Below are 11,395 nucleotides of genomic sequence, written 5' to 3' on the forward strand. Positions count from 1 at the left end.
ATTACACTTGATCAACGCTTATTGGTAGAGGCCTATTGTAACTGAGACTCTTCATTTACGGCTTGATGTGATCAAACAGTTTTTGCGGCTAAAGGTACTGATTTGATAAACCCCCCTCCAGGAATTGCGATATATCATGATTATTGTTTTGAAAATAATCTCCTTGATGGTCACGCTGGGTCCATCATTTTTTTTCTATCATATTTAACACATTTTAATAAGTATGACACTTTTTCATAGGCACTAAAATGGAGAAAGTAACTGGAGTCTCAGCGTCTGTCTTTTTATTTACAATCTGTAAGTCTCGATTGCTCTCCATAAAGGAGCGATCTTTTTCAAGGAATGTGACGACGCATTAATTGAGAACATTTAATGACGTACACTTAAAAAAAATATATAATAGAAAGTATTTTGTTCTGAACAACTGTTACAAAATAGCTACAAGTCCTGTGATGTAATTCTAAATTATATCACCAAATTTTAGGCCACAATAATGCTACCACATCGTCAAGCTATAAATACGCAAGATAGGGGAACACGGGGTAAGATGACGAATGGGGCAAGATGAAAACATATTTTTATCTTCAAAACTCAACTAAATATGAAATCTAACTGTAGCTGAAAGGGAAGTAGATTTATTTATGCTTTCTTTATAAATATTATTTTCGGAATCAAAGATAATTATTTAAAAGGTTTTTCCTATATTAAGGAAAAAAAAAATTTATCCACTTGTATTTGATTTATTTCATCATTACATCACCAGCCACAAGGTAAGCAACAATTTCTCTTTCAGTTTTTTCAATTTGGAAGCCATTTAAGTAGTATTAAGCTATGATAACTTATTTATGTAGAGTTCTGAGTCACTTTGAAGATTGAGTAGCCTAGGGGCAAGATGAACGGGGGCAAGATGACTCATTTGTCCTTTCGCCAAAGTACATGTTTTACCATAAACCTGTAATGTAATAACTTTTGTGTAGCTTAGTCATTATTGCATTGCTTTATTATGCATTAAAATGTTTTGCTTGACATTTGCTTTATTTTGTTGCGTTGGAATTTGCTATGAACTGATTAGTAGACTTTTTCTTGCATAGCCCTATATAAATATATAGTTTAATTGTTGAAAAAATTACATAACCGTTTGTATTACATATCTTATTAACTAGAATTTATAATATCGTGTTACTTGAGAAGGTAATGGTATAATGGAATTTATTTTTTTAAAGCCGCCATCTTGCCCCGCATACGGGGCAAGATGATAATTTGAGGTAACTTTGGTTAATGAGTTTTTTCCAGGCTATTTTTAATTTTTATATGGTTTTTTTTTTATACATATGTGACGCATAATAATTTTTTTCCCACTTTTTGATAAAGTTTTACTTATTGAAACAGTTATTGAATAAGATATAAGTGCTTTTCAAAACGTTCGTCATCTTGCTACTTTTAGGCATTTGTATATATTTATGAAAATTTATCAAAGAGCCTACCCGTGGTGTTTAGATCACTCTTGCTCATTTGAACATGCTTTTGGGCGATATTGAAGAACTATAGGAAAACTATAAAGCACACTAGGACTTTATAGTCACGATCAAAAGTTTGGAATGTTACTTAAAAAAACACGATTTCCATTAAATTATTCATTTACTTTATGAGATATGTTAACAATAAGCTCTATCTTTTGTTAAAGATTTTATATGCTTTTATCTTCATGCAACCAAACACCTTTTTCATCAGTTAAATTGAGCAAGTTAAAGTCTTCTGCTCCTGGTTTTCTATAGTCTTTTTCTTACTTGTTTTTACTACATTTACAATTTTTCTTTTAACTGAAAAAATATTTTTGTTAAACAGGAAGACTTAACAATCACAACACTTTACTGTCTCCACATTTATTATCAGCATGCATATGTTAAGGAAAATCACACCAGCAATAAGCTAAAGCTATTACCTTAAACTGTATCGTGTCTAACAATAGAGAGATAGAAAGCAGTTTTTAGTAGCTTCTGGGGTGGGAGTGGGCTGATATTTACTAATATTTAGCAGGCTCTAATAGCATTTTTTGTTTAAAAATATAATTTCTCTACTCATGGCGGTATGAGATATTGACATTGTTATAACTTGCCTCCAAAGTTTTAGTTTAGCTACAAAACACAAAAAATTTTTGTTTGGTAACAAAAAATCTTAAGTAACTCAGAGTAGACATAATCCTGATGAAACCCTGGATCCTACCTATTCACATTTTTTCCTAACAATTTTTTTCTCCACGTTAAAATTTAGTAAACATTTTCTATTGCTGAAGTTAAAGATAAAATGTTATCTCGCTGTTGTGACTTTAACTGTTGTGACATGATTAATTTGTTAATAAATAAGTTGATAAATTGTGTGACATGGTGATTAATGTTTTGCATAGACAACGGCACACGGAAATAATAAAGTCGTAATATTTTAGTGTGCGATATGTAGCAAAATGCTTGAAAAATTTTATTCTAACAAAAACGAACTACTAGTACTCTTTATCTACATTTAATACAATTTAAAAAAATGGCGAAATTCGTCGATTTCTGATGCATCAGTCGTTTTTCTCAGAATCTGACACGTATTGCAGTTGTAAAGCCGTTCTAATTGTAACCAACTCTCCTAAAACTAATGCTGCAGCCCACAACGGCGCATAATCAAACGTTATCAACCCGTGTACGTGATATGTGGTGTAACTCTCGTAATTCCAAGGACATGCATTAAAAAGACGTAAAACAGAACCAGTTGAGTACTCCCACATGTATGTCCAAATAATGTAAACAAGTATCCGTACAGGTAGAACAACTTTAGGTTTAAGAAACAAGTAGATTTTTTCTGTCACAAGTGTAGATATTGAGTATATAGGAAAAGACCACAACGATGTGCAACCGTGTAAGGTCCATCCATATGTGTATTTCGGATCAACAAAATACCACAAAGCTGTAAAAACAACTTCTACAAAGAAGCCACACATGCCGTAGAGAGCGAGTTTGGAAAACAAAGGAAGACCCTGATGATTTACATTGCCCATCTTTTAACTTTTCTAAAAACTTTTCAATTTCAAACAAAAAAGGATAAAAATGACTTAAACAATGAATTAAATCAAAAACTTTAAATCTTTAATTTAAAGATTATTAAAATTTAGAGTTTAGCAATAAACACAAATGACACGATTGAAAGTTCTACAATAAAAATAAAAAGCAGGCGAGTAAGCGTATTTCATTAAAAAGAGTGTTTATCCAATATCCCAAAATAAATATATGATGGTAGTATTTTTGTTAAAAGATGAGAAAAAAGTAAAAAAACACTTTTACAATTATCTCAGATAGCTTCGAAAATGTCTGTTTAAATCAAATATATATAATAATAAAAAAGAAAAATACATAGTGATTTTTTTCTGGCATAAAAAATCTGAATAAATACCTAACGCAATTTACTTTCATAAATTTCATTTAATTCTTTCTTCAGTGTATCAGGTACCTTACTGCTATAACTTTCATGATCATTAAAAGTAACTAACACGCCGCACCAATTCATGTACAACTTTTTTTCCGTATTTCCATAATTTATGTCTCTGTTTAACATATCTGTCACACGCCCACCCATTGCAGTGATAATTGCTTCTGGAGCACATGTATCCCATTTTTTAGTTCCTGGGGTGGCAAACACATACGCATCTGCAGACCCTTCAATAACTTGAAGTACTTTAAACCCACAACCACCAACACGAAAAACCTTGTCTGCATTCATAGAATCAATGGCTTGATTAACAGAGGAGTTATTATGAGATAAGGTAGTAACTACAAAACGCCTACCTGAAGGAGGCGGGTTTCTGTTAACGCCAAAAGACCCAATACCCCGTACACCCCAAATTGTTCTACCACAGAATTTTAAACTTTCACTAGAGTAGAATGGTTGATGTATAACACCTGCTATAGCTTTACCAGCAGAAGATATACCAATCAAAATAGTGACATGTTCAATATGACCTCAAAAAAAAAAAAAAAAATTAAATAACCTTGAGCCAATAAATTTTCAAACAAAATCAGATTTTTGCAAAAAAAAAAAAAAAAAAAAAAAAATCAGCTAGTAACAATTAACAAATACTATGAAAACATTTATGAAGACTAAATTACCCTTTGTAAATTCAGTAGTTCCATCTAATGGATCAACCCAAACCACCATCTAAAACATATTCATCCAATCAACAAAAACGTTTAAAAATATATATAGATTAGTAAGCAAGTCTTACAAAGACTCACATCATCTACATTTAAATTTTCGTAATCAGGAGGACAACTGTACTTAAGAACATCTTCATCAAACTCTTTTTGCAGAATTTCTTCTTTTGCGGTTTCACAATCATCCTAAAAAGTGTTAGATAAGTGAGAACTTATTTCTAACTTGTTTTCAAGAAATAAATACACTTATACCAAATTATCCTCCACAAAATGACAAAAAAAAGCTTTTAAAAAACAGATATTTATTTAGTTTGCATTACATTTCATTTAGCTTTAAATAAGCTTTATATCTAATTTTAGAACTTGAAATTTATTAAGAATCTTTTGTTGCAGAAGCCACCCTAATTTGCTTTTTATTACCTTTTTGGACTTAATGCAGATATCAAAATAAATGCAGCATCTACAGGAAGTAGAGTAAAAGCTTGAACATAGCATCCCTAACTAAAAATTGGAGTCATTCCATGTCACCAGGACAGCCATGGCACCAATCATCTAAGATTTTAATGCAACTTGGTTCAACAATTACTTGTACAGGGTGTGGCAGCGATTCGCAAATTAATTTTTGGCTAGGTTTTGTGATGTAAATAAAAGACTTCCGCAATTTGTTTTGTTGTTTAATGTTCAATGACCATCTTATATTTGAATCAAATTGTGAATAAAAAACATTTTAGTTAAAGGTTTTGCATTGGAAGCTAAAAGAACCGAAGTTTTAAATTTGATTCACGCAGGTTTGCCTGCACCTGAAGTGATTCTTATTTCTGGAGTGTCTAAAACTACATTTTGCAAAGTGAAAAAACTTCAGTGCTGAGAGAGCCAAAATGCCCTCTCCAGTGAGAGTTGATAAAAAAAAAGTTGATAAAAAGTTCACAGAAAAGCTTAAAAAGCATGTTGAAAAGAATCCTCATGTATCCATCAAAAAGACAGTAAAACTGTTCAATGTTGATGAGAGGACAGTCAGAAGAACTCTAAAAACACTTGGAAAAGTCAGTGTGGCCTGACCTTCATGTCAATTTTTTAGCTAACTCAGGAGCAATCAAAAAAGCTCCTGAGTCAGCTAAAAAGCCATGCTTTGTCAACAGTTAAAGTTTCCTCAGATGAAAAACATTTTAGTACTGACTGTGTGATCAATAAGTGAAATGACAGATTCATGGTGCAGAAGGGTGAAAAAGCACCACCTGTAAGTCAAACCAAGTACCCTCAGTCCATCATGATGCTAGAAATCATCGCTTCTAATTGAGAGAAATGTTCACTAATCAAAGAGAAAGAAAAAGTTACCTCTGATGTGCATATTAACTTATTAAAATGTTATGTTATATCCCATAGCTGGAGAACACATTGTCAGAAAACAATTATATACTTCAACAGGATAATGCACCTTGTCATGGGTCCAAAAAGACTCAATGATATCTTCAGGACAATATGGCTAATTTCTGGCCCAAACACTTTTGGCCACCATCCAGCCCTGACCTGAATCCCCTTAACTATAGTGTGTGGAGCGTAGTTGAGAACAAGGGTTGCAAAAAGACCCACTCAAGTGTTAAGTAACTAAAGTCATCTATTACCCATGTTTGGAACTTAATGTCAAGGGACTATATATAATCAGCACCTGTTAGTCTTTCCATCCTAGACTTGAGGCAGTGATCAAAAAAAAGGAAACCTAATTGAATGTTAAGGTGAGGAAAGCATCTATCTTCAACTTTTCTTCTACTAACATTCCATGAATATGATTTTTTAGTGCTTTAAAAATTCATTTTTAAATATTTTCTAAAAAGTTTGCAAATCGCTGCTGCACCCTGTATTAATTAAAAAATGCCAAATGTTATTTTCATAAAAATATACTGTTCCCAAATTACAACCAAGCATTTAGTGTTTTTTTGTAAAAGTCATCAAAACTCTTTATTCTATTAAGTGTTATATTTCTTGAAAAATGGTCTATCTTAAGAATTTAAGTTTAGAAAGAGAAATATGTATTTATACTGTTCATACATTCACTTATTCATTTCCAAGTTAGAAGACTTTAAGAGTAATAGCAAATACATAAGAAGTTATCATCAGACTACCATCACACTTCAAAATGATTGCTGCTAAGATGAGTATGCAATAAGTGCTTTTCGAACACAAAAACAAATTTTTATTGTTTCAGGACTCTGCACTGTTTTCTAATTACAATTGAAACTAAACTCCATATCAAGATCTTCATTCTTCTGATCAGTCTTGATCAAAAAGTAAGAAGCTGGAAAAATATTATGAAAACCTCAGTCTTCAATCTTTAGCTTGTCATACACTCACACAAGTAATCTGTATTGGTTGTAATTTCCATCTTAATCAACTTTAAGAGCAGTTACAACAGCTTTCTCTTATCAAGTGATGGCATTGAGTGAGAAGATACTGTTTGAACTATCAATAAAAATCTAAAACAGATAAAATGGAGAAATCATCAGGTTGAATTGTTTTTTTTTTCCCCTTTATTTTTAACTTCTAAGACTGATTCTTTAGAAACATCACTTACAGTGCCATTTATCTCTTCTATTTTAAGATTGCTTTTATTACTCCTACACTGATGATTGAGAGGGAAAAATCTCTTTATTGAGATCCAGGAATTAGATGACTACTACTTTAGAAAAAATTCTTGGATTAAGATTTGAATTTTGGTAACAATTTTTTAATGTAAGTACTAGTCAAACAAAAAAAAAAGATGGCAAAACATTGACATATCCCATGGAATAGCTTTTCTCTTGATGTCTTGAAGTCTTGAATAAATGAATTAGACTAATAGCTGAAGATTAAATTCTTACTTGGAATAATCCCGTACTCTAAAACTTATTAAATCAGAGACTAATGATTATCATTTAACATTAATTAAAATATTTTAAATGAAAATATATTTATATAAAAAGCGTTCTCAGCACAAAACTATTTTCAATTTACTTGGTGTATGAGTAAACTTCAAGAGTTAAAGCTTTTAAACATTTTTAAGCTTTCACATTTATTTTAATATTTAAGTTAGATTTAAGTTATGATAACTAATTATTTGTTTACCCACAAAAAAATGTATAAGAAAACTTTTCTGCTTAAGATTAAACATAGTTTAAACGTAGTACCTCTTCTCCAATAACTTTTAATCCAGGGAATTGATTTTTAAGAGACCCTATAATGACACATTGAGCAGCACGATCTGCTTCAGTTTGAGGATCAAACTGCTCTCCTTCCACAGCCTAAATTGAACAAATTATCATGTAGCAAATTACAGTTAATTTTTATATTACAAAAATTGAAATATTATATAAAAAGTCATGAGTAAAATGATACAAAAATTTTATTGAAAAAAGTAAAAAAACGAATATATATATATGACTATTTCCAGGATGGAAGAGATAAATTTTTTTCTTTAACTTAATTAAAAAAACCTTACTTATGTTAGAATAAATTTTGAGCAGAAAATTTTTTTGAAAATAGTGTTTACTCAATGTTAGCAATTGTTTCCTCTCTATGGTTTGGAAAAGTAACTGAAATTTGAGGTCAAATTCTGCCACATTTTAAACCAAAAAACAACATATTTATATTTAAAACAGTCCTTTAAAGTTAAATATATGACTTAAATAAAAAACTTGGGGATTTTTTTAATTTAAGTGCTTTTTGTCACATGTCTGAAAAAATAAGGTCGTGTCATAAAAAAAGTTTAATTATGTAGTTAAGACTAAGTTATGAGTTTCTTTTAGAAATCCTTTAATAAAAAGTAAATTTACTATTTCTCTGCAAAAAGTTTTTAAAGTGCATTAGATAAACTAATAGTTATAGTTTAAAAACTATTACATTACTTAACAAAGACAAAGGGGTAATTAATATATTCAAAACATCAAGCTGAATTCATTCAAATTTTATAATGGCTTTTACATGATTAAGTTTTTTTTTTGTATTGTGCATTAAACAGTAATTCTTTGAGAAAAATTCAAATAAATTTTGTATTTTCTTACAAAACTCTATTTTTTAGAATTGAATTCAAAATTGGAAGAAAGAGGAAAACCTTATGCAGAATATGCGGCTGATGTTTCTCAATGTCCTGAAAGAAAGAAAAAAATTTCAGAAGAAAGGTTTAAAAAATATTGAAAAAAATTAAAAGAAGATCCCCATAAAAAAAGAACTTGTTTTTTTAGAGCGAAACTTAGAGTTGAAAAAAGTTGTGCTCTGAAAAGAAAACTCCAAATGAATCTCAAGGACTGAACTTATTTTTTAAAAATGTTCAACAAAGAGAAAAAAACTTTGAAAAAAGAAGCCCTGCTTAAAGCAAAGGGAAAACAAGTGGAAATTCTTTTAATTCCTTTTAATAATTCTGTGTGTAAAGAAAATCCACTTTCATTTCCAGCACAAGCTTTATGGACTGAAGTGATATTTTAGCAGTTGTTAACTTTTATAATGAAGATAAGGTTTCTTAAATACAAATTAACAAAAAAGACTTCACTCAAATACAATTACCTGTCAGAAAAACACACAACATTCCATTTCATTATCTATATTATACTTCTAAAGAAGCTCTCAGATTATTCAAGGGAAAGCATCTGCATATCAAAAATGGAGTCAACAATTTCTATAAGCTTCACCAATACATCATGAAACATGACAAAATATTCTCATGTTTACATTTGCATGAAAATATGCAATTAGATTTAGATGCATTAAAAAAAATTAATTCAACCGGCTTCAATCAAAGTTGTTTATGAAATGATAAAAAATTTTCTTTATAAACCATTCACATCTGATTGCACCATTGACAAATCCACTGCATGCAAAGGTATGAAACAATTTGAACTGTTGAAACACTTAACTTTGAAGTATCTTGCATGAGTAGAGGAAACTCTAAACTAAATCTTGTGCAAACATCAAAAAGGCCTTGAAGAGGTCTGTTGGACCAGAACTTATCCAGTAAATTGCAGTAATATGTGAGAAATTCTTCAAACTTGAACTTATTAAGCAAAACCAATCAACAATTTTCAAGAAATTAAAGAAAGTTTCAATGGAAAATATACATCAAACTGCAGTAATACAAATAATACAAGTCAAATGTGCTGAAAACGCAAATTGTTTTAATCAAAGTATTATAACTATGAGTCTTGCAATCTAGCACATTGAGTTAAAAACATTTGCTGTAATTCTTGATTCAACTGATCATCCAAATCTTAAATTATACCATTCATCAACAAGTCCGTCAAAGAAGTACACAGAGACAATACCACTTCTCAATTTAAAAACAAGAATATTATGGCTGCTATTAATGTATTTAAAAAGTATTTCAAAAAAAAGTTATACTGGCATTTCTTTACAGCAATGTATGGAAAAGGAGTAATTGACAGAATGCTCAATGCTGTGCCATTGAACTGATAGTTTCTTTTCAGTAAAATAAGTCAGTATTAAAACTTAGTAATTATGTTTTTTTATGATTTTGTAATTGCCAAATAACTAGATTATAATAACAAAATCTAATTAGCTTAACCAGAATTGAAATTTCAGAAGAAATTGCATTCAAAATGTGCTTTTGAAAAAATACTTTATTCTTTGTTGCGTCACTGAACTCATGGTTTAATTTTTATCTTAAATCAGCTTTGAGACATTAAAATTATATTAAACTTATATTATAGCATTTTAATTTGTGGTTATTTTAGAGTAAGAGCAACAATTTTCTGAATTATAGAAAAACTTTAATTAAAGAAAATCTCCTGCATGATAAGTAATTGAACTATGAAAATAGCCATATACATATAAGCATATACATTTATTTATATAGATTTACATACATACATACATACATACATACATACATACATACATACATACATACATACATACATACATACATACATACATACATACATACATACATACATACATACATACATACATTACATACATACATACATACATACATACATACATACATACATACATACATACATACATACATACATACATACATACATACATACATACATACATACATACATACATACATACATACATACATACATACATTACATACATATGTACATACATATACATATACATATAAAGGGTGTACGATAACTTTCTAGAATGTTAATGAAAAAAAATTATTTTTGGCATGAATAATATTTTTCAAAATAATTTCCCTCAACTCTAAAATACTTTGGTTAAATTTTTTTAGATTTTTGTTTTTCTGTTTCATCATTATAAAACAATTTCAGTTTATCTACAAAATACCACCCACACTACAATGGCTTCTTCCTTTTATGTAAAGGCCTTTCCAGGATTAAATCTCTTCAGGTTTGGAGATAAACAGTCACTAGGGACCAAATCTGGTGACTAAGCACTTTATACTTTAATTCATTGATTTTAGTCCTTGTCAAAATACTTTTTATGAACTTTTTATAATACTTTTTATGTCTTAATGAAACATGATTTTTTTTTTTTTTTTTTGCTAACTTTGGTCAGTCTCTGTTCACAAATTTTTTATCCAGTTGATCCAAAAGATATGCTTCAAAAGTATGATATTCAGATTACCTTTCTTAATACAATCTATTAACAAATATTTCTTTGTCATTCCAGAAAACTGTTGCATACCTTTACCAGCTGTTGGATCATGCACTCAGATCTATTAGGGCATCAGTTTTGTATTCTTTGTTGCACTTCCACTGGCTTTAAACAATTGTTTTAACTGACGCTTTTGTACTGGTGTATAATGGTGAATCCAAGTTTCATCAACAGATATGAAATGATTTTCTTGTTTAAAACAATCCAAACATGCTTGAGAATTAAGCATTTTAAGAATTTGGACTATTTCACATGCTTTTAATAGTTGATCGTCTAATATCTCATCATGGACTTTTCAAATGATTTCTGGTGTTGTGACACTAAGTATGTGATGCTAAGTTTGTGTATCATCTTCAAGGCTTGTATGTCCACATTTAAACTCAGCAACCCAGTTACTATTACAAGCAAAGGTGAACAGTTCTTATGCACTCAATAATCGTTCATGAATTTGTTTAGTATTTTTTCACCTTCAAAAATAAGAAATCAATCACTGGGAATATTTTTTCCATATTAAAAAAATACATTGACCTGTTTACAATAATTGACTTAAATAAGCAAAAAGTGAAAGTTCTACCAACTGAAAA

General features: G+C 29.8%; 2 protein-coding genes across 3 annotated transcripts in view; both read right to left on the bottom strand.

Annotated features, from left to right (window-relative positions):
- Window positions 1–2,437: 2,437 nt before the first annotated feature.
- LOC145183328 (3'(2'),5'-bisphosphate nucleotidase 1-like) overlaps window positions 2,438–11,395 on the bottom strand; it is a 12,538-nt gene continuing 3,580 nt past the window's right edge. The window contains exons 2-6 of one of the 2 annotated variants that reach the window (XM_090084685.1): window positions 8,275–8,310; window positions 7,352–7,465; window positions 4,272–4,376; window positions 4,146–4,194; window positions 2,438–3,998 (exon numbers count right to left, since the gene is read on the bottom strand). In XM_090084685.1, coding sequence (XP_089940811.1) covers window positions 3,433–3,998; window positions 4,146–4,194; window positions 4,272–4,376; window positions 7,352–7,465; window positions 8,275–8,310 — 870 coding nt within the window. In that variant the 3' untranslated portion in view covers window positions 2,438–3,432. The remainder of the gene's footprint in view (window positions 3,999–4,145; window positions 4,195–4,271; window positions 4,377–7,351; window positions 7,466–8,274; window positions 8,311–11,395) is intronic. The other variant, XM_080058662.2, reaches the window with a different exon arrangement.
- On the bottom strand, window positions 2,564–3,040 carry LOC145183329 (transmembrane protein 229b-like). The gene has a single exon (XM_080058663.2). The coding sequence runs from the start codon at window positions 3,038–3,040 to the stop codon at window positions 2,564–2,566; it is 477 nt and encodes a 158-aa protein (XP_079914789.2).

Source organism: Hydra viridissima, unplaced genomic scaffold (genome assembly GCF_058129835.1).
Source record: "Hydra viridissima isolate aposymbiotic clone 2 unplaced genomic scaffold, HvirCarnegie_v1 scaffold_4, whole genome shotgun sequence".
In the NCBI taxonomy this organism is placed as follows: Eukaryota; Metazoa; Cnidaria; class Hydrozoa; order Anthoathecata; family Hydridae; genus Hydra; species Hydra viridissima.